At 44.9% G+C, this 24,363-nt stretch overlaps 1 protein-coding gene across 1 annotated transcript in view; it reads left to right on the plus strand.

The window, feature by feature from the left end:
- The window catches only part of TG (thyroglobulin), a 275,111-nt gene that overhangs the window by 61,273 nt on the left and 189,475 nt on the right, over positions 1–24,363 (plus strand). The window contains exons 23-27 of the mRNA XM_045398722.3: positions 2,476–2,592; positions 7,138–7,253; positions 10,314–10,422; positions 15,947–16,138; positions 23,399–23,566. Coding sequence (XP_045254657.2) covers positions 2,476–2,592; positions 7,138–7,253; positions 10,314–10,422; positions 15,947–16,138; positions 23,399–23,566 — 702 coding nt within the window. The remainder of the gene's footprint in view (positions 1–2,475; positions 2,593–7,137; positions 7,254–10,313; positions 10,423–15,946; positions 16,139–23,398; positions 23,567–24,363) is intronic.

Consider the following 24,363-nt stretch of genomic DNA (forward strand, 5'->3'; position numbering starts at 1 on the left):
AAGGTCTTCAGGGAAGGAGATTCTTCTACCACCTCAATTCCTGTGGTCAATTTTACAAGCTCTGAGACTTAGGCAAGGTGTTCTGCAGGGGGCAGAGGGGCTTAGTACTGACTAGTGATTACTGTATACCATATACCATATACCATTCCATGCTGTGTTATTTAGTCCTCACAGCCAGGAAACTGAAACTGTCAGAGGTTGCAAGGTGTCCAAGGACACAGAGTTGGTGGTGGCATCAGAATTTGGGCTGAGGGCTCACTCCCAAGTTGGTGCCTCTCCCTGACTGCCTGCTGCCTCTCTCTCTGAAATCTCTCCTGCTGCAGCTTCCTGGCACTCCCTTTGATCTTCTGTTTCCTTTGTTTACTTGCAGAGTTAGTAGAAATATTTCCACCTTGCTCACTGGAAATATTTCCAGTTCATCTTGCCTTTAACTTTAGGTTCATTTTCCTAATTCTGATCTTTGTCGACCTATGCTGAAGATTTCATATACCACATCAAGTGCCTGAACCCAGGTATATACATGACGTTGGAACTGTGCCATCATAGTGTTATCTCCTGGTTTCCTGGTGTTGTGATGATGTTGTTAGTCATTCGTTTGTCTCTCCCTCCTTCCCTCGTATTCTCCATCCCTGTCTCCCTCTATCCATTCAATATACAGGAAAGTAGTCTCTCTGTTACTATCCTGGCTAGTGAGGGTTCAAATATTATCAGAATATTGTCTTTTCCCTGGAAGGAGACGGGAACCTAAGTAGCCACAATAAACTATGCAAAAAATATGAAGAAATATTAATATATATTCTGCTTTAATGTTAACCTTTTATGCTTTCCTTAAGACATTTGTAAGTAGCCTTTAAGTATAAATTGGATAAATGGGAAATTATACTAACAGAATGTGTAAATCTGCAAACTGACTCCATTGGCATAATTCATTGGCAAATTGGTTCATGGATTGTTTCTGTTCTGCTCGGCCATGAGCTTCTTCACAGAATGCTGAAATGTGAAGATCTCTATCACCAAGGTGTCCCTTTTCTGAAAACCAGCAGATTCTCTGACTGAAGTGCTAAATGTACTGTATTTTTGGCAGAATTTAATTAGAAACTGAAAGACCTTTCAAATTTTATTTAGTCTCCTAGAATATTTTGAGCATCTGGTCTGTACCAATCAAGACTTAGGGACACTGTGATGAATATAACATGGCATTTGCTGGACTGGAGCTTGCTGTCTCTACAAATGAGCTACTAAGGAGTATAAAAATAAAAAAAGAGATGAGAGAGGAAGGACTGAGTGTGGGTAGAGCACATGAAATTGGCAACTTCAGCAGTTAACATATATGGGCCAGTTTGTAAAATCAGAATTCTTTTCTTTATCAACACTTTTGAAGACTTAAGAGCAGGCTGGGATCACAGGCCTGAGCCACTGTGCCTGGCCGAGCATGTCATTTCTTTTATATTAATGCTCACTTCTCTCAACCCAATCCCAAAAGGAAAAAACATTTTTTTCTGCACTTATTATGAAAGCTGAGAAAAGAACACTTTGGATGGCTTTGAATTTATTGACTTGATGAAAACCAATCTAGATATAAGTCTTCTTGATGACTATATAGATATGAGTCTTTTTAAATAAAGCAATGGATGTACCTAATTAGTGTTTGTATATAAGTTGATAATTATGTTTGCAAAAAACCTGATACTCATGTGCCTTTGAGTTGTACGTAAGTCTTCCTTTTTAACAGTTACCTGTAAGACTACAAGATATTGACGCTCTTGGAAATTTGTGGCTTGGAAGATGAATCTCATTCCTTGAGAGTTACCTTTCTTTTTTGCTTTCTTTTTTGCTTGGTGAAGAATGAGTTCCAAGTCTCATCACCCCGAGAAATTGTATTTCTTCCTGCTCACTTGTCTAGTTTTATGAGCTGTGACTATGTTATTCCTATCAAATGGAACTCAAGTGTATTGATGGTAGCTAGGAAAACAGATGCTAATAAATCACTTAAACAATCTTAAAAATGCCTGAGCCACATGACATGTCTTCAGATTTACCTAAATACATATGCACATGTCTTTTAAAAAATAACTTACCTCATTTCAGAAAGAATTCAAGTTGTTTTACAGAAAGAAAGTGCCAGTAAAATAATTATATGATGTAATTAGCACTGAAGGATAGGGACAGAGAAATTTAAGTTTATATTATCAATGTTAATGAGAAGAAAAGAGTTGTAAGTACTAACATTAAGTTTCCACCTCACTTCATGACAATGAAGTAGAAGCAGGGAGAGCTGGTAAGTTGTAGCTCTAAGTATTAGCTATGCGGCAGTATGTTGGAGCTACCTTACAAAGGAATTGCTTTTCCTGGCACATTTGTGTTACCAAAAGCCACGAATGGGTAGTGACTTCCTGACCTAATAGTCTTTATGGCTTCTCTGCAGATGCCCTACACCTTTCCGAGTCAGATTTACTAAATCTGATTTATTTTCAGTGATGCAGAAGTTTGAGAAGGCTGCAGAATCAAAGGTGATCTTCGATGCCAATGCTCCTGTGGCTGTCAGATCCAAAGTTCCTGATTCTGAGTTCCCTGTGATGCAGTGCTTGACAGGTGAGGAGTGGTGGGGAGATGTGCACTCAGAAGAAGGTGTGGAAATAAGCTCTGTTAAGAGTTGTCGAGACAAACCAGATCAAACTATTAAAATGATAATTTAAAAACATACTTTATCAAAAACACTATAAATGAATTGATTTCCAGAATGTATATTCAATGCATAACTTAATTGCAGAGTTGACAGTGTACCTACTGTATGCTATCCACATAGCACGTGTTAAGGGTGGAAATGAACAAAATTAGTTTGGCATGGATCTACACGTCCAGGTCAGGATATATATCTCCCTATTTTAACAGTGGGGCCAGAGAGGTGGCAATAAAGGCTGCCATTTATTGAGCATGTGTGTTTACGAGGATTAGCTCACAATCCCAAAGCCACCCATAAAGTAGCCATTGCTATCCTGAGTTACAGAAGAGAAAAATAAAGCTTTGAGAGTGTAAGTGACTTGCTCAATGACACAAAGCCAGCAAGGGTCAGGGCTTAAATTCAAACCCAAAGTAACAACGTCAAAGCCTACAGTCTTTTCTGTTTTAAATGATTTTATCTTTGGGGTGCACTAAAATCTCAGACTTCTCCACTATACGGTTCATCCATGTAACTCAAAGCTACTTGTATCCTAAAAGCTATTGAAATAAAAAATATTAAAAAATAATCTCATCTTTGATTTTAGATTTAGGGGGTACACGTGCAGGTTTGTTATATGGGTATGTGGTATGCTGCTGAGGTTTGGAGTACGATTGAGTCCATCACCCAGGTAGTGAGCATAGTCGCAGTGGTTAGTTTTACAACCCTGTCCTCCTCCCTGTATTCCCCCCAGTAGTCCCCAGTGTCTATTGTGGCCCTTGTAACCACTGCATTATGCCTCCCTCAGTACCCCCATGTGATATAGTTATTAAGTAATTAACACTCTGAGTGTGAATCTGTTTTGGATATCAGCTTTGGTTATGGTGAGCACACTATAGTTTGTTTCACAAACACAGTGCAAGGCATGAAGTAGAAGCTGAAGAAAATGTTTGTAGAATGAGAGATATTGACAGGAATGGAGGGACAGAACCAAGTGGTCAAATGAATAGATGTGAGGAACCAGCACGAGGACAGTAGACTTGAGGGACAGCTTTGGCAGTTATTTGTCTCAACAAGGACTGTCATATACCTGCTCATCTGTGCACACACTGTGACACAGCTTAAGTTAGAAGGGCAGACAGGGTGTGACAGCTCACACCTGTAATCCCAGCACTTTGGAGGCTGAGGCGGGTGGATCAGCTGAGGTCAGGAGTTTGTGACCAGCCTGGCCAACATGGTGAAACCCCGTCTCTACTAAAAATACAAAAAATTAGCCAGGCGTGGTGGTGGGTGCCTGTAATCCCAGCCACTCAGGAGGCTAAGGCAGGAGAATTGCTTGAACCTTGGAGGCAGAGGTTGCAGTGAGCCGAGATCGCACCACTGCCCTCCAGCCTGGGCAACAAGAGTGAAACTCCCTAAAAAGAAAAAAAAAAAAAAAAAAAAAAAAAAAGAAGGGATAGGAATGGGAAGCAAAAGAGGATGCAGAATCTTAGGGAGTGAGGCAAGCAGGGAAAACACGTCCATCTGTTCATATCCAGAGATGGTTTAGCCAACTGGGCCACTGAGTTCAGTGTCTAAAATATGCTGAGAGGAAACAGACAACAGTTTGAAAAAGAGAGCTGCATCAAGGAAGTCCAGCAAGATGCCATCCTGTCAGACAAACGAGAGCAGAGCAATCCGAGACAAGCAGTATTTGCAGGTTGAGTAGAGGTCCAGGCATCCAGCACTGTGTTAGTTTTCTCGGGCTACTGGGACAAAATACCCTAGACTGGGGGACTTAAACAACATAATGAATTTTCTCATAATTCTGGAGGCTGGAAGTCCAGGATCAAGGTGTTGGCAGAGTTGGTTTCTTCTGAGGCCCCTCTCCTGGGCTTATAGGTGACTCACTTCTCCCTGTGACTTCGCTTGGTCTTCCCTATGTATGTGTCTGTATCCTAATCTTTATTTCTCATAAGGACACCAGTCTTATTGGCTTAGGGCCCACCCTAATGTTCTCATTATACACTTAATTACTTCTTGCAAGACCCTAACTCCAAATGCAGTCACATTCTGTGGTGCTGGGGGTAGGACTACATGATACAGATTTTGAGTGTGAAACATAATTCAGCCTGTAACGAAAAATCAAGGTGGTTTTACGGTAGGTCAAAGGGCCATTTAAAGGGTAGGAAAATAAAGCCACTGAGTCAGTGAAGGGGTGGATATCATTTTTGGTGGGGAAAGGTAAGAAAACTGGTAAGAAAACTAAGTCATCTAGAGAACTAAACAGCATGATGGGGAATAGGGTGGAAATGTGGATATTTGGGGACTTGAGGGGAAGCTATGATTGGGGCCATGGTAGGAACCCTGGTTCTAGTTCAGCACTTAACCAACCAGACAGACTCTAGGGTGCTCATCCTTCTAACACTGACCCAGAACTTTAATTGTTTTCTTGAATGAATTTGTCCCTGAGCCCGAAGTAGGGATCTGCTTGCTGTGAAGATTAGGTTAGTTCGGTTAAGGGGACAGGAGAACTTTAGAGCTATGAGCCAGTGGACCAGTAAGAATTATTTTCTTTGGAGCTGGGCACAGTAGCTCATGCTTGTAATGCCAGCACTTTGGGAAGCCAAGGCAGGTGGATGGAGACCATCCTGGGCAACATGGTGAAACTGCGTCTCTACAAAATAATAATAATAATAATAATAGTAATAATAATACAAAAATTAGCCAGGCGTGGTGGTACATGCCTGTAATCCCAGCTACTTAAGAGGCTGAGGTGGGAAGATGGCTTGAGTCCAGGAGGCAGAGGTTGCGGTGAGCCAAGATCGCGTTAATGCACTCCAGCCTGGGCAACAGAGCCAGACCCTGTCTCAAAAAAAAGTTTAAAAAAGAATTATTTTGGGGGGATTTCTGAATAAGCCAGGCAGTTTGTGGGTAAAATGACATCATCCACCTCTCAGTGCCTAGTTCATGAAGACATTACAGCCATACAATGCGAGATGAAAATCAAGAGATGATGAAAACCCCAAAAGACCACCTTTGCACCCAAAATGTCATCTCAATAGAGCTGCAGTTGGTGAGATGTCCTGTTAGAGAAAGGGAAGACGTCTCCATCCCACATACCAGTGGTTTTCCCTTGCCCTTCAGCTGGGCAGACACACTGGGGAGAGCTCAGGAATTGGATTGCAAAGGTATTCAAGTTACTGCGCTACCCCCATCAGCCACAGACTGTGCTGATTCTTAGTCTTGGTGTTCCCATCCCTAAATTGACCTCTTACCGAATGCAAAAATCAGTATTAATAATATTTGTGAAAGTGATTTGTAATGATAAATATGTAAGCATACACTTTTTCTCCTTGATTTACATTTTCTACCAAACCCTCCTATCCCTGATAAATCATTAATTGCCATCATTATTCATGAATATTACACAGTTGAATGCTTCATGCCTATCGTACAGTGTACACAAAAAGCAGCCGTGGTCCCTGCCCTCATTAAGTGCATGGCCTCCTGTCATCCTGAGAGGGCACTCACTGTAGGAAGTGGGGATTCTATTCTGGCATTCAATCCCCTGCAGGGCTGCTGTCTGCTCCTCATGGAAATGGGACATAGCCTTGAACAAAGCTGTGATCTCAATGGATACCTAGGCTTGGCTCCTCATAGAGTAGAAGCAATTAAAATGTAAAAAAAGGTTTAATTTCGGCAGATACAGCTTAGTAACTGTACAAGCTCTGAAGTCTGGCTACTTAGATTGCAATCCTAGCTCTGCCACTTGGTAGTTTTGTGACCTTGGTGAGTAAGTACCTGAATGGAGCTGTGCTTCAGTTCCTTAATGGTAAGATGGGGGATCGATGATTCAATACACTGAAAACACTTAACACTGCATGAGGTTCATGGTATGTACTTAATAAATTGTGTGTTTATATATGTGCTTGTGGGGGTATATTTGGGGGGTGTATTTGGGTGTATATTTCTGTCTGTGTGTGTGTATTTGGAGGTGTGTGCATTCGAATGCATATTTGTATGTATTTGCGTGCATGTGTTTGAGTGTATTTGTGTGTGTATTTGGGTGTATGTGTATGTATTTGAGTGTGTATATGCTTGTGTGTGTATTTGTGTGTGTTTGGGTGTTTATTTGGAAGTTTGTGTTTATTTGGGTGTATATTTGTATGTGTGTTTGGAGCTGTGTAGGTGTGTGTGTGCTTGTGTGTATTTGAATGTGTATTTATGTATTTTTGTGTGTGCTTGTGTGGGGGGGCTTTTGTGTGTATATTTGGGTGTATATTTGTGTGTGTTTGTGTGTTGGGAGGTGTGTGTGCGCGTGTGTGTATATTTGTGTATATTTGGAGGGAGTGTGTGTATTTGTGTATCCGCGTGTGTGTGTGTGTGTGTGTGTGTATGTGTTTGGGCATGTGGGGCAGGGGCAGGGGGATGTGTCTGGTCTGTCCTCAGCATCCCCCAGGAGAGCCAGGTGAGTGACTGTCCCATGGTGCTTTCAGATTGCGCAGAGGACGAGGCCTGCAGCTTCCTCACTGTTTCCATGACAGAGCCAGAGATTTCCTGTGATTTTTATGCTTGGACAAGTGACAATGTTGCCTGCATGACTTCTGACCAGGTGAGGTGGTTCTGCTCCTCCTTCACTCTAGGTCAGACGTGCTCTGAGGAATGGGTAGCAGGCAGGTCAGGTGATGGAATGAGGTTGTCGAGAGCTGATCCTCTGTTACCTCCATTTCTTCAAAACAGTGGGACTTTGGCAAGTCGAAGCTGCGATAGGCCAGGACAGAACCAAGATGAAGGTGGAATAAGAGGTGTCTGCCTGAGTCATGTGGATTCCTGACAAGTCAGTCAGGAGAGAACCGCCTGCCCCATCAGGCAGCGTGGCCCAGATGTGAGGGGGCCCTAAACACCACTGCCCCTTGAGGTCCAGACCCCAGCATGCCTTCCCATTGTAGAAATAAAACATAATTGTGGTTGCCCGGGCACGGTGGCTCACATCTGTAATCCCAGCACTTTGGGAGGCCGAGGTGGGTGGATCACTTAAGGTCAGGAGCTTGAGACCAGCCTGGCCAACATGGATAAACCCTGTCTCTACTAAAAACAGAAAATAGTTAGCTGTGTGTGGTGGTGGACACCTGTAATCCCAGCTACTGGGGAGGCTGAGGCAGGAAAATTGCTTGAATCCAGGAGGTGGCGGTTACAGTGAGCTGAGATCACGCCACTGCACTCCAGCTTGGGCCGCAGAGCAAAGACTCCATCACAATACAAACAAAGAAACCCATAATTATGGTTTAAAAAGGAAAAAGAATAAATATTAGAACCACATAACATTGCTATTGTGTGAGTCAAAGCTTGTAGAGTACTGTCAGTTTCATGTGGTACCATCAAATTAGGATAATTAGCCCCTGTCCTCCTCCAGTGAAAAGCAGGAATCTCCTGTCTCCTAATTTCCTAATTCATAAACATGTGCAGATCTCCTTTTAACTCTCTGGTTTCTCATGAATTCTTCCAGAAAATTTCTATGTATTTATAATGGTATTTTTATTTGTTTGCATGCTATTATTTTATAATATATATTCTTTTCTACCTTGATTTTCTCATGATATTCGTCTTTATATAGAATCTTGAAAATTAACCTTATCCTTCTCATTGGAGTATATGAATCCATTTCATGGATGTATATAATTTACTTCGCATTCCTTCAGTGGAGGACGTGAAGATGTATAGCAGTTTTGCAACATCACCAGTGCTGGTGCATTTCATGTCCCTGTATCCATGTGCTTACATGTGAGAGTGTCTTCATAAGTGACATTGCAGAAGGGTATAGAGGGTGGACCCCTGAATTTTAGGGCTCCTGAGCTAGGTTCTGTAGCTACAAGATACAGGGAAGAGGAAGGGAAAGGTCTTGGGTTCAAATCCTCCAGTCCTGCTACTTGCTTGTTGCTATTTAGTGCTTTGGAGCCTCAGATTCCCCATATGTTATAGGGATAATAATGGCACCCACATCACTGGATTGTTTTGAGGATTGAATAAGGTCCTACATGAAAAGGCTCACAGAAGAGTTTGGTCACAAAGTGAAGGCTCATTGACCATTGTTGTATGATCATTGTTGCTGTTAATATTATCATCCCCCATCAAGTCTGCAGAAAATTCCATCTCAAGCATTATTAAGGCTTCTCTCCAGGGCTGTGGGCTCTTGGTCCTAAGGTGTTGTGGTGGGGTGGCAATGGGAGGGCCTTGGTGCTTTGTCCTCAGTGATTGGCCACACTTCCCAATGCCAGGGCCCAAAGTCCTCCCAGCTCCTCTGCTTCTGGGCCAGGCTTGGGGTGTGGAGAGGGCTCTACCAGTGCTGGAGCCACAGCACGTTGGGTTTAGCCCCCTCAGGTCCATCTGGCATCTTTTCGTCCCCTGCCCCACCTGGCATGGTCACAGAAGGGCAAGGTCTCTTGGTACACAGGACCTCGTCTCGAGCTCTTTGCAGGTCTGCGGGAATCTCTTCTTTCTTTTTGCTCTCCAAGGCTCTTCCTCCTCTCCCCAGGCCATTGCCTCTTCAGTGAGTTCAGGCTTTCTGCAAAGCAAGAAGAGTTGTTGCCTTCAAATAGCCTTGCTATAGCCCCTGTCCTCCAAAAATTCCCACAGAAAACTCAAAATTTGGCAACCTTGAGGGGGAAGGCAAAATACTGGGAACAAAACACACCAATTTATCCTACCTCATCCACATAGCAAGACTGCTGGAAATAAGTCAGAAAGAGAGATCAGAGAGGGCTGAGAATGACAAGATCTCTGAAAGTCTGACTTCAGCATCTCCAAGCTTAAGAACCTTCCTCTACATACTCCCTGGATAGAAACTAAGTGTCTATAAGGTCTTTCATAGCCAGCTCCTGCCTCTCTCTCCTCTCCCATCACTCCCCCCTCGTAACTGACAGTCCAAAAATTACTGAATTATTGAACCTAGTTCTGAAAACACTCATGAAATTCTGGGTCTCTGTGTCTGCTGTTTCCTCTGCTTAAAATCAACCCTGTCTTGTTTCCATTTGGCATTTTCCATTTCCATTTCCTTTTTTTTTTTTTTTTTTTGAGACAGAGTTTCACTCTGTTGCCCAGACTAGAATGCAATGGTACAATCTCGGCTCACTGCAACCTCTGCCTCCTGGGTTCAGGCAATTCTCCCGCCTCAGCCTCCTGAGTAGCTAGGATTACAGGCAGATGCCACCACTCCTGGGTAATTTTTTTTTTTTTAATTTAGTAGAGATGGGGTTTCAACATGTTGGTCAGGCTGGTCTCGAACTCCTGACCTCAAATGATCCACCCACCTTGGCCTCCCAAAGTGTTGGTATTACAGGCGTGAGCCAGCATGCCTGGCCTGGCAAACTCTTATTCATATCTCAGAACCTTAGTCAGATTTACTTTTTATGGGAAACTTTTCTAGCTTCTCTTTCTCCATAGAATCAATTGCTCCTTCCTCTCTAATTACCTCTTCTCTAATTATGTGTATCTTTGCAGCTAACACTCTGGGCTGCAAGTTACTGCTTATATGTCCGTCTCCTCCAATAGACCAGGAGAAACTAACTTACCTTTGTAGCCCCGGTGCCGAGCTATGGTTAGGGTTGGATGAATGTTTGTTGGATTGAATTATTAAACATCTCAGGATAATAATGCAGCATCTTTCCATCTCCAGAAACAAGATGCACTGGGGAACTCAAAGGCCACCAGCTTTGGAAGTCTTCGCTGCCAGGTCAAAGTGAGGAGCCGTGGTCAAGATTCTCCAGCTGTGTATTTGAAAAAGGGTAGGTTGGTTGGGCTCGTTGGCTCAGGGCCACAGTAGCTTCACACGATCATGTTTGGAGCTGGTTTCCGGCAGGTGCATGTTGGGAAGAGCCAGACTGTCCCCCTCCCCACTCCAACTCGGAGCCTGGCTTCTCTGAGCTCGTTCTTTGGCAGATTCAGCACAGCACGCTCCTCATGCAGGCACTGATCTCCCCTGTGACTGCAAAGGGATTTCCACATTATTCTCCTTTGTGCCATCAGATTTGATCCCATTGCAATCTAGCAGGGATTGAGAGCCTCATTCTGCAGGCAGAGCTAAGTTGCAGAGTGGACACATAGCTATGAAGTGAAGGATCATGGCAGAACCCGCTGAGTTCAGCCTGTGCCATCCGGAAGGCCCACGTGACCCATGAGGCTGGGTAAGCCGCTCGCTGGGGCCTGGGTGCTGGGCTCCCAGCAGCCACTCCTCCCAGGCTTCCTGATTCATAGAGCTTCTCCTTCTCCTCACTTTAATCTCTACCCTCCCAGGATGTTTTCCTCCCAGCGAACCCAGGCTCTGTCAGGTGCAGACCCTGAGTCAGTAAATCATTGGCATCAGGCCGAAATCTAGCTTTGCTAATCACCTCTTAGAGAGTGCCGGTGCTGCTGGTCCGGGGACCACGCTTTGAGTAGCAAGCTGTGTAGTACCGTATAGTTTACAGCTTCCTTTCTCATTCATCTTTTCATTTCACACTCATGGAAACTCTTGGAGAAAGGCACAAAGGGGATCCCATTCCCCATGTACACACGAGGAAGTGCTCTAGGCCGCTGCTAGCACATGGGAGAGGCAGGAGCTCTTTCCCTGGAATCCCGGGGTCTGCGCTCGCTGTTCTGCCCCACCCTTCCCACCTCCTGCCTCCTCTCCAGTGAGTGGAGAGGAAACATGCCAGCAAGGCATGCTCTGGGCTTTGTCCTCTGGGCCACAACCAGGCTCTGCCCTGTGCCCTGTGGCTCCGTCATAGCTGTTAAGGGCTGCAGAGCGAGGGAGGACGGTGGGGCCCTCCTGCCTGTGCGGAACCCCTGGTCTGACACCTATGAGCTGCGTGGTCTTGGGCCTGTTCCTTGACATTCTCGGCTTCGGTTTCCTCCTTAGTAAAACAGGAGTCATGGTGGACCAAGGTCAGCGGCGGATTGGAATGAGGTGACAAGTGTGAAGCTGTTAGGACAGGGCCGGGCTCATTAGGAAAGCTCAGCGAGTGTAGAACATTTCTGTAATCATCTTTGTTCCTGCTAAAAGTTTCCTGAGGGCCCGAGGCCGTGGCTGTGCACCAGATGACAGCCAAACGGGGCTCGACCTGGGACTTGGGGGTTAGGTGAAGGGGAGTACAGGTGTCACTCTCTGAGGTTCGTAACTCAGGGCAAGTGGCTTGGGGATTCCAGCGGCTTCAGACTTGTGCCAGAAAAAGCAGCAAGTGGAGACAATGCCACAGCTCAGGCCCAAAGCTGCTCTGACCTCGGTAGCAATTGCGAGCCCACAGCAGGGACAAGTGTTTGTGTATTTTTCCCTCTGGTCCTCTTTCACCTAATGCCTTCGTCCCCACTTCACAAAGAGTTTGCCTGGGAGATTGGAGTCTGGCAGAGCTCGGCTCTCTCTAATCTATGACCAGGGTCACTAGGATTTCTCTAATGTAGTGACCAGGGTCACTCGGATTTCTGCCACAGTCTTCGTTCCAATTATTTTTAATATCCTGTTTTTCTTTTTAAATAACAAAACATAAGGATTATTTTCTAAAAATCCAAATCAAAGTAGAATAGTAACCCCTACCCAAAATGTCCTTTAAAGTAATAGCTTGCTTGCCCTTTTATGACATCTGAAAAAATACAATTGTATTGTATTTCTGTTTAAGTGTTTGGTTTTTTTTTTGTTTTTGTTTTTGTTTTGTTTTGTTTTTTGTTTTTTAATATCACACAGAAAGTCCTGGTGTTTGTTATTTTTATTTTTCCTTTTTGTCTCCTGAAAGTTTATACTTTGGGGGAAAACTACAAATGAAATTAGGAAAATTCCTTGTTGCCAAACTAAATCAAGGGCAGAACTGTGTTTTGCTTTTTTTGGTTTGTGTTGCTTTTTGATTTAAAGCAGAAGTTGCACCAGGCGGCCGTTCTAGCTCTGGTGGAATGGAGGAGGAGGGGGAGGAGGAGTAAGTTAGGTCTGGTTTCCAACTCCTGCCTTCCTCTTCCTGTCTCTGTCTCTGATCAGGAACAACTTCTTTACTTCACTCGAAACTCAGTTTCTCCTCTGTAAAATGGGACTATGTCACAACCGAGGAGGACAGGCCACAGTTTCTGAAAGTCGCCCACACATGTCATCAGCTCCCAGTGGGTAGTTAATCATGTCCGTTCCCATCCCTGACCTTCAGTAACCCGGAAGGTGGGACTAAAGAAAGGGCCTGAGTCGCAGAGCTTGATCTGACACCCAATACCCTCTGCTGCCTACTCCCACTTAATGACTGTGGCTTTCAACTTGGGGGATGAGCCGTGGGTCTTTCAGAATCAAAGGATGTCAGTGCCCAAAGGTTCTTTAGAGGTTGTCTAGCCCAACCCCTCATCTCACAGATGAGGTCTAGGAAAAGGAACCATCTTACTACATGTGACATCAAAGTGGAACCTCCCCTGAGTCCGAAAGGCCTTCCTGGCCTGCTTCATTGTCCAGGCCTCTACCACGGCGGTGCAATAAGCACTTTTGTAGGCACTATGGATGCATCTGTGAGCAAAACAGAATCACTGATTGACAGAGGAATTGATCCAGCAATAAGATCGTCTCAGAGGGCAGTAAGTGCTTGGATGAAAATGAAACAGGACGAGGAGGTAAAGATGGGTATGAGCTGCTTCAGGGTGGTCAGGGAAGGAATCACAGAGGAGGGGACATTGGAACTGAGATCTGAAGGATGAAAAGCAGCCCACCAGCCAGGCATGGTGGCTCACACCTGTAATCCCAGCACTTTGGGAGGCCGAGGCAGGCAGATCATGAGGTCAGGAGATCGAGACCATTCTGGCTAACATGGTGAAACCCCGTCTCTACTACACATACAAAAAATTAGCCGGGCATGATGGTGGGCACCTGTAGTCCTAGCTACTGGGGAAGCTGAGGCAGGAGAATGGCGTGAACCAGGGAAGTGGAGCTTGCAGTGAGCCAATATTGCGCCACTGCACTCCAGCCTGGGCAACAGAGCGAGACTCTGTCTCAAAAAAAAAAAAAAAAAAAAAAGAAAGAAAGAAAGAAAAGAAAAGCAGCCCACCATGCAAAGGTCTCGGGGTAGGTGGTCCTCTCTGCCACCTGCCCTATGTGGAAGATATCAAGGGGAACTGAGATGTGGCCCTGGACTCCACAGCAACACCGTCCAATGAAACCTTTGGCAGTGATGGAAATGGTCTACAGATCTGTGCCGTCCATTAGTTACTCATGGCTATCGAGCGTTTGGAAGGTGGCTATTGCAATATTAACTTTGCTTAACTGACATTGATATTTAAATAGTCTCATAAGGCTATGATTATGGCATCAAACATTGGAGAATCACATGCTGTAGGGGAGGCCGACTCTCTCAAGTAGCTTAAATACAGGGAGAGAGAGAGTAGAGGCTTTAGTACAGTCACAAATGGAATGTATGAGAGATCAAGGGAGAGAGAGATGAATTCTAACTGTACAAATGCAGAGATGGACCCTTCAAATAAAGCTGGGTTTTGGTGAAGAGTGGATTTGCGTTTGAGGCAGAAGGGACTGAGTGAGCCAATGCTTGGAGGGAGAACATGCTGACGTTTTGGAGATATGTAAAACACCTGCTGAGCATAAGTTAAGCGGCAGGCTCGTTGTTGTTCAGCCCTTTTATATACAGTCTACTTTTTTTTTTTTTTTTTCGAGACGGAGTTTCACTCTGTTGCCCACACTGGAGTGCAGTGGCGGGATCTCGGCTCACTGCAACCTCTGCCTCCCGGGTTCGAGGGATTCTCCTGCCTCAGCCTCTCGAGTAACTGGGACTACAGGCATGCATCATCACACCTGGCTAATATTTGTATTGTTAGTAGAGACGGGATTTCACCATTTGGCCCAGCTAGTCTTGAACTCCTGACCTCAAGTGATCTGCCCGCCTCAGCCTCCCAAAGTGGTGGGATTACAGGCATGAGCCACTGTGCCCGGCCCCAGTCTATGTTTTCTCATCTGTTCAATGTTCGTGAGGATTACTTATTATCATCCTCATTGTACAGACGGGAGGCTTGGGAGGCTGAGGATCCAAGGAATTAGGACCTTCCTTGGCAGGGTGCCCTCAGATCTGTTTGATCTGAAGCTCGCGCTCTTGGGTCTCACACTGAAAACCTCTCTACGACCTCCAGGTGTATGAGTCAGATAAGATGTGGTGATCTGCCAGGCTGACAGGAGGTCAGGGTGGTGAAGGGCACAGGTCCTGGTGCCCTGTCCACCACCCACCGGCGTATAAACCTGAGCCAGACAGTTCCCATGTCAAGACTTTTCCCCAAATGGAAAATGGGCATAAGAATGGGGCAGACATTTAGGCTATAGTGCTCTATATATCTATCCCTGGAAAATCTCATGTTTGCAAAAATGATGCTCTAAAATTAACAGGGCTGATTTGAAAACTAGAGTTAGGGACGGGAAACTCAAACCATGCCACTTTTAGGTAGACCAATGGAAAAAAAAATTAACAATTCTACTTGAAAATGCTAGAACAGTTTTGAAAAAGATGTGTTGAATTCATAATAAAGAAATGCTTCTGAAAATGTAAAAGGGCAAGGTAGCTTGATGGGGGAGGGTGTAAGGAAGGGTTGAGGCTGCTAAGTTATGGAGACAAGGGCTGCTTGCACAAAGGGAAGGGAAAACTCTGCAGTCATAACTTTGAAGACAGCCCCTGGATGGGGTCAGTCTCAGGCAAGAGGAAGAATGTGGGATCATGGGTATTGTGTACAGTCCTGAGTTCTTGCAGTTTGCTGCTTTCAGCTGCATTTGTTTACACAGCATTCATTTGATGATGTTTGATGGCACAAGGCAATGACATGTTGAGAAAACTGTAGATAGTGCAAGCAATGTGACTTCAGCATTACAGTGGCCAAGCTTCCCTACCACATGTTTAAACTAATTTGTGTGATAGAAGCACATGTGATAGCAGGGCAGTGAAAATCAAATGAAACCATGTAGGTAGAGCATGTGGCACAGGGTCTGTGTATATACTTACGGCTCAATACATATTTGCTGGTAATAATAAACATAAAAATATATGGCCATTTTTCTACACATACCCTTTGGACCCTTGAAGATGTGATGGGCATTTGTCCCAGTCTCCTGGGTCTGGGGCCATGGCCTTGGCTGGCTCTACCCTCTTCATGCACAGGCATATCCAGAAGCTTTGTGGCACGGAGAGCAATTCGTCTTGGCCCACACGCCACCTCGAGCACAGTTGCAGCTAAGTCAACAAACTGTCCTATGAGATCAGTAAGCTCTGTCCAACCCTGCCATGTTTTGAGGTCTTTTAAAATTTTGTTCTGCCTTTCCCCCAGGCCAAGGATCCACCACAACACTTCAGAAAAGCTTTGAACCCACTGGTTTCCAAAACATGCTTTCCGGATTGTACAACCCCATTGTGTTCTCAGCCTCAGGAGCCAATCTGACCGATGCTCACCTCTTCTGTCTTCTTGCATGTGACCGTGATCTGTGTTGCGATGGCTTCGTCCTCACACAGGTCCAAGGAGGTAATGTTGGTGGTGAGGGCCAGGACCTAACAAGGGATGGGGAACACACAGGAATGCAGAAGCCAGGACACACAACGTGGCGCTGCATGGGGTGTACAGTGTGAGTGCCTACACCCAAATAGAAGGCAATAGTCAAGTACACAATACACACATGGTACTCACATTCACATTCCACGTGTTATACACTGTGCTGGCCCCTTCACCTTGTAATACTGGTTTATTCTTTTCTGTTATCTTTAAGAGACATATTGCAAGCTCCATTTGACACACTGAGAAACTAAGGCTCAGATCATTTAAATCATTTGCTCATGGTCAGACACCTTGAAAAGTGATAGAGCCAGGGTTTGACCCAAGTTGTGTCTTCTACAGCACCTTACTGTCACTTGTGAAGCTGGGACTGGACATATTCGGTCAAAAAATGTTAGCTCATTCTTACTTCCCACCATCAGTCATTCAGCAATGATCTATTGATTGCCCACTCACCAGGTCCTGTGATCAATATGCCTATCATTTTCAATAGTATTTCAGCAATGGAGATGCGCTTCTGTTTATGGAAATAAATTCATGTACTCAGCAGTGTGGCCTAGTGGTTGAGAAGGGACTTTGGTGTTATGGACCTGGGTTCTAGTCACTGCTGTCACTTTCTGGCTGTGTGATCTTGGACAAGTTACTTAAACGAAGTTGTACTTCCTTTGTTTATAAAATACAGATAATAATACTTTATATTGGACTACTTGTTATTAAGATAATGAGTGCAAAATGTTGCATGTAGATTTGGCTCCTGGTGTGCCACTGATTGACTAAAAGGGTCTTAACTGTTTTATATGAAAACCAATCCTATTTCTCCTTAGCAGCATCAAACTGTGACTGTTTTATATGAAAACCAATCCTGTTTCTCTTAGCAGCATCAAACTGTAGGCCACTATGTGACTAGTCACATTAAATTTATGAAAAATTCTAAAGATTAGAAAAAATTGGAATAGTCTGATATATCTTGTTATGGTTCTCACTTAAGTCAACAGGAGACTCTAACTGATCACCATATTTGTGCAATTGAATGTGCTAGGCATTAGGAACAGATAAAAAGGACTTAGGGTCTGGGGGGAGAGGCAGTGTATACCGTGAAAGGGGAATAAATGGCCTTTACTCATTTATTCATCCCTGCTTGCATTCAGCAAACATGTGTGGAGCACTGCTCAGCATCAGGCTTCAGAACTAGGCAGTGTGCGACGCAAATACCTGATGAGGTAGAGACATAGAAGCCTTGAAGTGTGAAGGAAGGGGATAACAAGAGGAAGGTCAGGGGAGGCTTCCAGGAAGCAGAGGAACTTGGGCCAGGTTTTGTGGGATGAGCAGTATTTAGATGACAGAGTGGGAGGATTTGGTTCAGAGTGGGTATCCTTGTGAGCTGAGCTACAGACAGAGAGACCCCAGGTTTTCTGAAGACTATTAACTGAGACATGGAGTTGATCAGGAGGCAGGTGTTTTTTGGTTTCACCTCCAGGACTGCTGCTGCCTCCAGCATCTACACAATATCCCCACCAGGCTCAGGGTAGAGGGTGTCTCTTTCTGAGAAGGACTAACCCTGCCTCCTGGGTACACGAGCCCCTTGTCTCACCTTTGCAGGGCCATGCCTAATACAATATGGATGTTTGTCCTTCATCTCATGTTGAAATGTGACCCCCAGTGTTGGAGGTGAGGCCTAGTGGGAGGTGTTAGGTAACAGGGTTGGATTTCTCATGGATGGCTTGGTGCTGTCCTCTTGACAGTGAGTGAGTTCTTGCAAGATCCTTGAAAGTGTATGCCACCTCCCCCTTTGTCTAACTCCTAATCTCCTATAACATGCCTGCCCCCCCTTCACCTTCTGTCATGAATGTAAGTTTCCTGAGGCCTCACCAGCAGTAGATGCCAGCACCATGTTTCTTGTACTATCTGCAGAATCATGAGCCAATTAAATCTCTTTACTTTATAAATTACCCGGCAGGTATTTATCTATAGCAATGCAAGAACAGCCTAGTACAATGCCCCTGCCCTCCTCCCTGCTCTCCCCCTGTCACTAACCCAGTGTTTTCCAGGGCTCCCCATCAGGAGGCAGGTACAGTATTCTTAGCCCCTCTCCCTTCTTAAAATCCAAAACATGCATGGCCCCACTTGACCTCCGACCTTCCCTTGAGTGCCTCTCCGGTTGCTCTCCTTCTCTACCACAGCCAAACCCTATAAGCTGAGACCCTGTCTCACCCCCAAACTGCTTCTACCAGATATCCAGTCACCAGGGGCATCTTCTGCTCCTCCATAGGCCTGTTGTCTCTGGCAGCTGTCACTATTTCCTGCTGTCCAGTTCTTTCGACCTTCCTCTTTCGAAAGAGGTCTTCTTTCAACATCTCCTCTTCTGACCATCCTCTCCTGACCTCCAAGATGCCCTTCTCTTGCTACTTAAACTACCCCTTCTCATCTCTTTCAGCTTTCTGGGTTGAATCCTTAGATGACCTTTGGGACCTTTGATAGGTCCCACCTCTACCTCTTGTGGGTCTTTGTTCTGGGTGTGACCTCTCTGCAGAGATGAGTGTATGCACATCCATACACTCATCTGCTGTCCGGATATACCCTCTTAGACATCCGTTAGGAATCTCAAAGTCAAATGAATGGGTAGATTTTACCCTAAACCAGTCAATCTCAGTGAAGGGCACCTGAGCCACAGACCTGGGATCATACTGAATGCCCGACAGCCCCCTTCCCTTCTGTGAAGCTGTCACTCCAATTTCCTGTTGCTCTCTTACTATCATGTTTGAGACCGAAGTGTATTCCATCCCTGTCACCACAGTCTGCATTTAGGCCTGTATTATTATTTTCTTGGCACCTGTACCAGTCTCTTAATTGGCCTCTCACCACCAACCCCCACATACTTGACTAGATGCCCCTTCCTCCAAGTCATCCTATTCAACTTTAAGCTCTCCTTGTGATTTCCTCCTCCTGGAGTACTATTTTGTCCCTTCTCTTTGTATCCAGGTTCACATATCCAATCTCCCTGGTGGATTCAAACTCCCCAGGCTATGAAAGAGTTATTTATCCTCAGCCTTTAGGACAGCCATGCTCACTGTAGGTGCAGAGGAATGCTATTGAATAGGGCAGACCCCAAAGTGGGGAAGTGATCTGCCTGATGCCCACATTCTAGTGGTCAGCAAAGTGGAACTTGGCTTTCCTGACTTATGGCATAGACGCTTGTGCTCTACTCCCCCTCCCACTCCCGCCGTCTCCACCTCCTCCTCTCAGATCCAGAGGGAGAAAAGGATAATTGTTAATTGCTAGACTCTGAAGACAAGTGAATATTGCATTGAAAACATATAATAAATGTTTTGCCCTATTCGGAGAGATAAATTAAGACTTCCCCAAATCTTGAATCATGTGTAGGTTTAAATGAGGTAAAGATAAGAGGGAAGGTGATGTTAAATGGAAAGAATAGCTTATGCAAAGGCCCTGTGGGAAGAGGATGCAGGATAAAGAAGAGAAGGCTAGAGGAAGTCGTGGTCCCTGGAGCAGAGAGTACAAGGCCAGAGGTTTAGGAGGCAGGAGGGAGAGGCCAGGCCACAGTGAGGAGAACATTTTAGGTGGCATGAATAGTTGTTTTTATTCTAATAACAACTGGAAGCCACTGAATGTTTTAAGCAAGGAAGTGTCATGATCAGATTTGAACTTGGACATGAGTGCTTGCCATGTCATGGCTTGAGTGTGGAGAAGGTTGTGGCTGGGGGTCAGAGTAGATGCAGAGATGAGTTAGAAACTGCCGCAGTAGTCCAGGGAAGAAGGTATGATATCCTGGGCTAGGGCTGTTGAAGTGGAGACGGGGAATGGAAGACAGATTCAAAGCATCCCCAGGAGGCAAATTCAATAGGACTTTGAATTTGAGGATTGAGGAAGAGATGTCAATGATTGTTCTTGGGTATCTAACTTGTTCACCTGTTGTGTGGCAAATGAAAGAGATTGGATGTCCAATTTGGCGATGGAAGAGGGAGATTTAGGAAGGCCATGGGTTCATGTGGGGTATACTAAGTTTGAAGTGACTTTTGAGACATTCACAAAATGTCAGCTGAGTTTTTAGATGCAAAGATCCAGAGCTCAGAAGGGAAGTGTGGATGGAAGATATAAATGTGTAAATTACAGCTTCAAGTCGGTATCAAAGGTCTGGGTATGAATGCGTTTTTCTAGGAGGAGGGTGCAGAATGAGGAAATATAGAGGGGATGGAGCTGATCTTGATGAGCAAACTACATAACAGGTAGAGAATCTGCAAAGAGATAGAGAAGGAGCAGCCAGACAGGGAGGAGGAGACGGGAATAGTGGATCCTCGCGAAAGCTAGGGTGGGAGAGGGTGGCATGGTGAGGAAGTTGTCAACAGTCTTGAGTGCTGCTGAGAGTTCAAATAAGGTGATTCCTGAAAAATGCTGAGTTTAGCTCACAGTGGTCAGGGTGGCTAAAATGAGAACGTTTTGTTGGAGTGGTGGGGCAGGAACACAGATTAGAATTAGCTGATTCATAAAATTCCTTCTACATTTAATGCTCTATGATTATGTGATGTGGATTCCTGTTAGTGTTTAGATAAGAAAAATATGTTACACACACACACACAAACACGCATACACACACACACACGCACACACACACTTGTATTTGTCTTGATGTATATCTATATTTAGAAACACCATAACTCAAATCAAGGATTCCTCTTTGAACTAAATGTATTTTCTGAGGATACCACAATTTCCCCAGATGCACGATGACTCACCAGACCCAAAGGTTGATTTCATTTTCCTTAGGATCATATATGGAAGAATGTTTCTGTTCCATGCAGCGGTAAGCCCACAAAATCCTTTTTTTCCATGATATTTCTGGCTGGCAGCTTGCTTGCTTTTCCCTCCAAGTTTAACCTGTGATCTGTGAATTATGTTGAACTGAACCTCGCAATGCTGAAAGTCAAGCCGTCTTTGAAATACACATAAAGTATCGGGCAGATGTTTTCCCCAGTCTTGTCCAGTGGGCAAAGCTGGAGTTTTAACTTACGAAGCTTTGGCTGGATCTGCTGACGACCAGGAACAGAATTCTGCTACATCCTTTACCACAGCCTGGAAAGTCATTTAGCTCCGGTGGATTCCCCCCACTTCCCCTGCTTTCCTTTCTCCCCTCCCAACAAGTCTCCAGCTTCCTGCGATCTCTACCCCTCCATGGCTTTGTTTCCACTGAGAGTTATTAGTGAAAATTCATGGGGCGTCTGAACTACATTTTAGTGGAGACTGCTTGGAAGTGGGGCTCTGAGGGCCTTGAGTGGCTTCAGGGTCACAGGAGTGCAACTGAAGCTAAGCTGGCAATATATGACCAGCAAAGTGACTTCCAGCCTCTCCCTGGCCCCCACCTCCCAGGCACAGCCTTCTCGAGGACATTTGGTACTAGTTAAAGAGGAAAGCTGTATGGGTTTCTCTACTGAGGTCTGAGAGCAAAAGGAAAAATGCACCCTGCCTCTTGTTAATTCCATCATTCTGTTCCCTGGCTTTCAAGCAAGCCAGACCACAGTGATCAGCCTTCCTCGAACTCTCCCGGGCTCTGAGTGTGCCCCTTGCTGGTGCTGCCCTCACGTTCCACGGCTGGCCCTGAAGCCTGCCCCTTGCTGAGGCTCTTGCTGCCTGCTGGCCGTTCCACAATTTCTCAGCTCCTAGAAAAACCATTCTTCCTTTCTGTGCCTCAGTTTCCCCATCTGTAAAACGAGGTGGTCTAACTAGGTCAGTGATTCTCCATGGTGCTCTTTACAAATGCTTATGCCCAAATGCACCCCGCCCCATACACATGACCTAGCAAGTCAGAAACTCTGTGGTTGATACCTAGAAATGAGCATTTTCAAAACCCTTCCTGCATTTCTGATGTCATCAGTCTAAGCATCCATGTTCGGAAACCACCATATTAGATGACCTGGAAGGTCACTTTAAAAATTCAGAAATTTACTGCAGTTTAACAGTGGCCAGCAGAAGCAAAAAGGACACAGTGTGAAATTTTTAAGCCAGACATCGATGAGTCACCTACTCTGGGGAAATTCTGGAGATAGAATGGTTTAGAACTAGATCCAGATTGGACATAAATTAGGAAATTAGAATGAGGAATGGAGTAGGAGTTGTGGGATAATATATTGCCCTTTCTTTTTCCAGGGGAGTCTGAACAACTCTACTACCTAGAAGGTTTATTTATCCAAATGGAATAGATACAAATTTATAAATCTAAATATCCTCAAGTAGCTTAATTAACTTACATGAGACTCAGTTTTCTCATTGGTAAAATGGAGATAGTAATGTCTATAAGAATTAAGGGAATTAATATACTTAAAGACTTACACAGTGGCTGGCACATAGCAGATGTAAAAAACGTGTGAGTTACTTGAATGTATCCAAATAAAATCACTATCAAATTCCATTAGCTTGGGAATAGGTCTTCCTGATGCTAAACAAAGTCATAATTTTTGGGTAGCTTTTTAAAATTGAGAGTCAGGAGACATATTCAAGATAAAAGAGTCCAATGTCATCTCCCCTAGTTTTCTCTCCACACATCCTAGGCATATGGACACATAGTCTCTGCTTGGATATGTCCAAAGACGAGGAGCTCAATTCCTAACAGGGAAGTATGTGTCATTGGTGCATAGGTGTTAGTTTTTAATAGTTTCTTACTCCATCTCAAAAAAAAAAAAATCTTACTTTGAATCTAAATACTCCTTTATGAGACCCTTTAAGGTTGATCTCGTGTGTGTGTGTGTGTGTGTATGTGAGAGAGCAAGAGAGACAGACAGAGAGAGAGAGAATATGATGGGAAGTGAGGCAGAAGGGCAGGAGAAAAGGAGGAGGAAACTGAAGCAGCAGCAGCTCAGGAAAATCACCCTGTTCAGCAGGTGTAGACCATGGTGACTGAGGATTCTGGCAGTGATGCCCTCAGGATGTTGGAGGTACTGTCAGTGCTGTGGGCGCCATGAAGAAGAGCTCTCATGGGGAGGGAAGGGATCAGCAGGTTTGAAGGAGGTGGCCCTCCCCTTGGAAATTTGCCAATAAGATAACTGCAGTACTCTCAGGCAGGATTGTCTCAATTTAAAACCAGACTCTTGAGTTCTAGCGTCTGTGTCTTCTCCTGAGATGCTGTCACCTATCTTTATCTGCAAATGCTCTCAGGGGACAGAGAAGAGTCTCTAAAGGTCTGCCTCCATCACAGTGACCTCTCCTCCCTCTTGTGCTCCTCAGTTGCCATCATCTGTGGGTTGCTGAGCTCACCCAATGTCCTGCTTTGCAATGTCAAAGACTGGATGGATCCCTCTGAAGCCCGGGCTAATGCTACGTGTCCTGGTGTGACATATGACCAGGAGAGCCGCCAGGTGACATTGCATCTTGGAGGCCAGGAGTTCATCAAGAGTAAGTCTTTGCCATTTGTCCATATTCCTTCAAAATTATTCTTCCCACCAGCAAGGCCCTCTGCTACTTTCTTATGAGCTCTCCTTGTGGCCTGAGGAACTTACACGTCTGAAAAGAAAACTTTACCAATTATACTGGATGGAAACAACCCTGGCATCTCAGCAGAACCCTATGGGAAGCATCCATTTAGCTCCTCAGATTGCAGGTGGACTGCAGGGAGCATGGCCCAGCAGGGCAAGTCTGCTGCTGTCAAGAATCTTGGGGTTAGGTGGCAATTGATGGATCTCATCTAGTCTTGGCTGGCACATCTGGGCCCTGCTCTATGAGTTTCTCATCCTCCTCTGGAGGAACGTACTCTTCTGTCGATGGCAGAAGCGGGAGCAAGGAGAAATAAGCAAGGTCTCTGTTGGTGGAGCTCAGATCTGTCACATTACTGTTTCTGCCTCATCCTATTGGATAAAGCAAATCCCATGGCCAAACAAGAGACAAAGGGTGAGAAATAGACTCTGCTCCTATAGTGGGGGGAACTGCAAAGTCATGTGCAAATAGTAGGACTACAAACAAGGATGGAAAACTGGAGCCTGAAATGCAATCTGTCCCCCAAACTAATGCCCATCCAGGCGTATTTTCTCCCTCTATGAGTTAAGAAATTCCAGGTTTACCAATTGTACTGCCTACTCCAATGATGGGTGCAAGGGACTGTGGGCTCCATTGCATGGACTCAACTAACAGAAATAACTATTGGGCTTTCTCCTTCCTCTTCTTTCTTTTGGAAGCTCTTTTCTACAAACATATAA

The sequence above is a fragment of the Macaca fascicularis genome, chromosome 8, assembly GCF_037993035.2.
Source record: "Macaca fascicularis isolate 582-1 chromosome 8, T2T-MFA8v1.1".
NCBI classification, from domain to species: domain Eukaryota; kingdom Metazoa; phylum Chordata; class Mammalia; order Primates; family Cercopithecidae; genus Macaca; species Macaca fascicularis.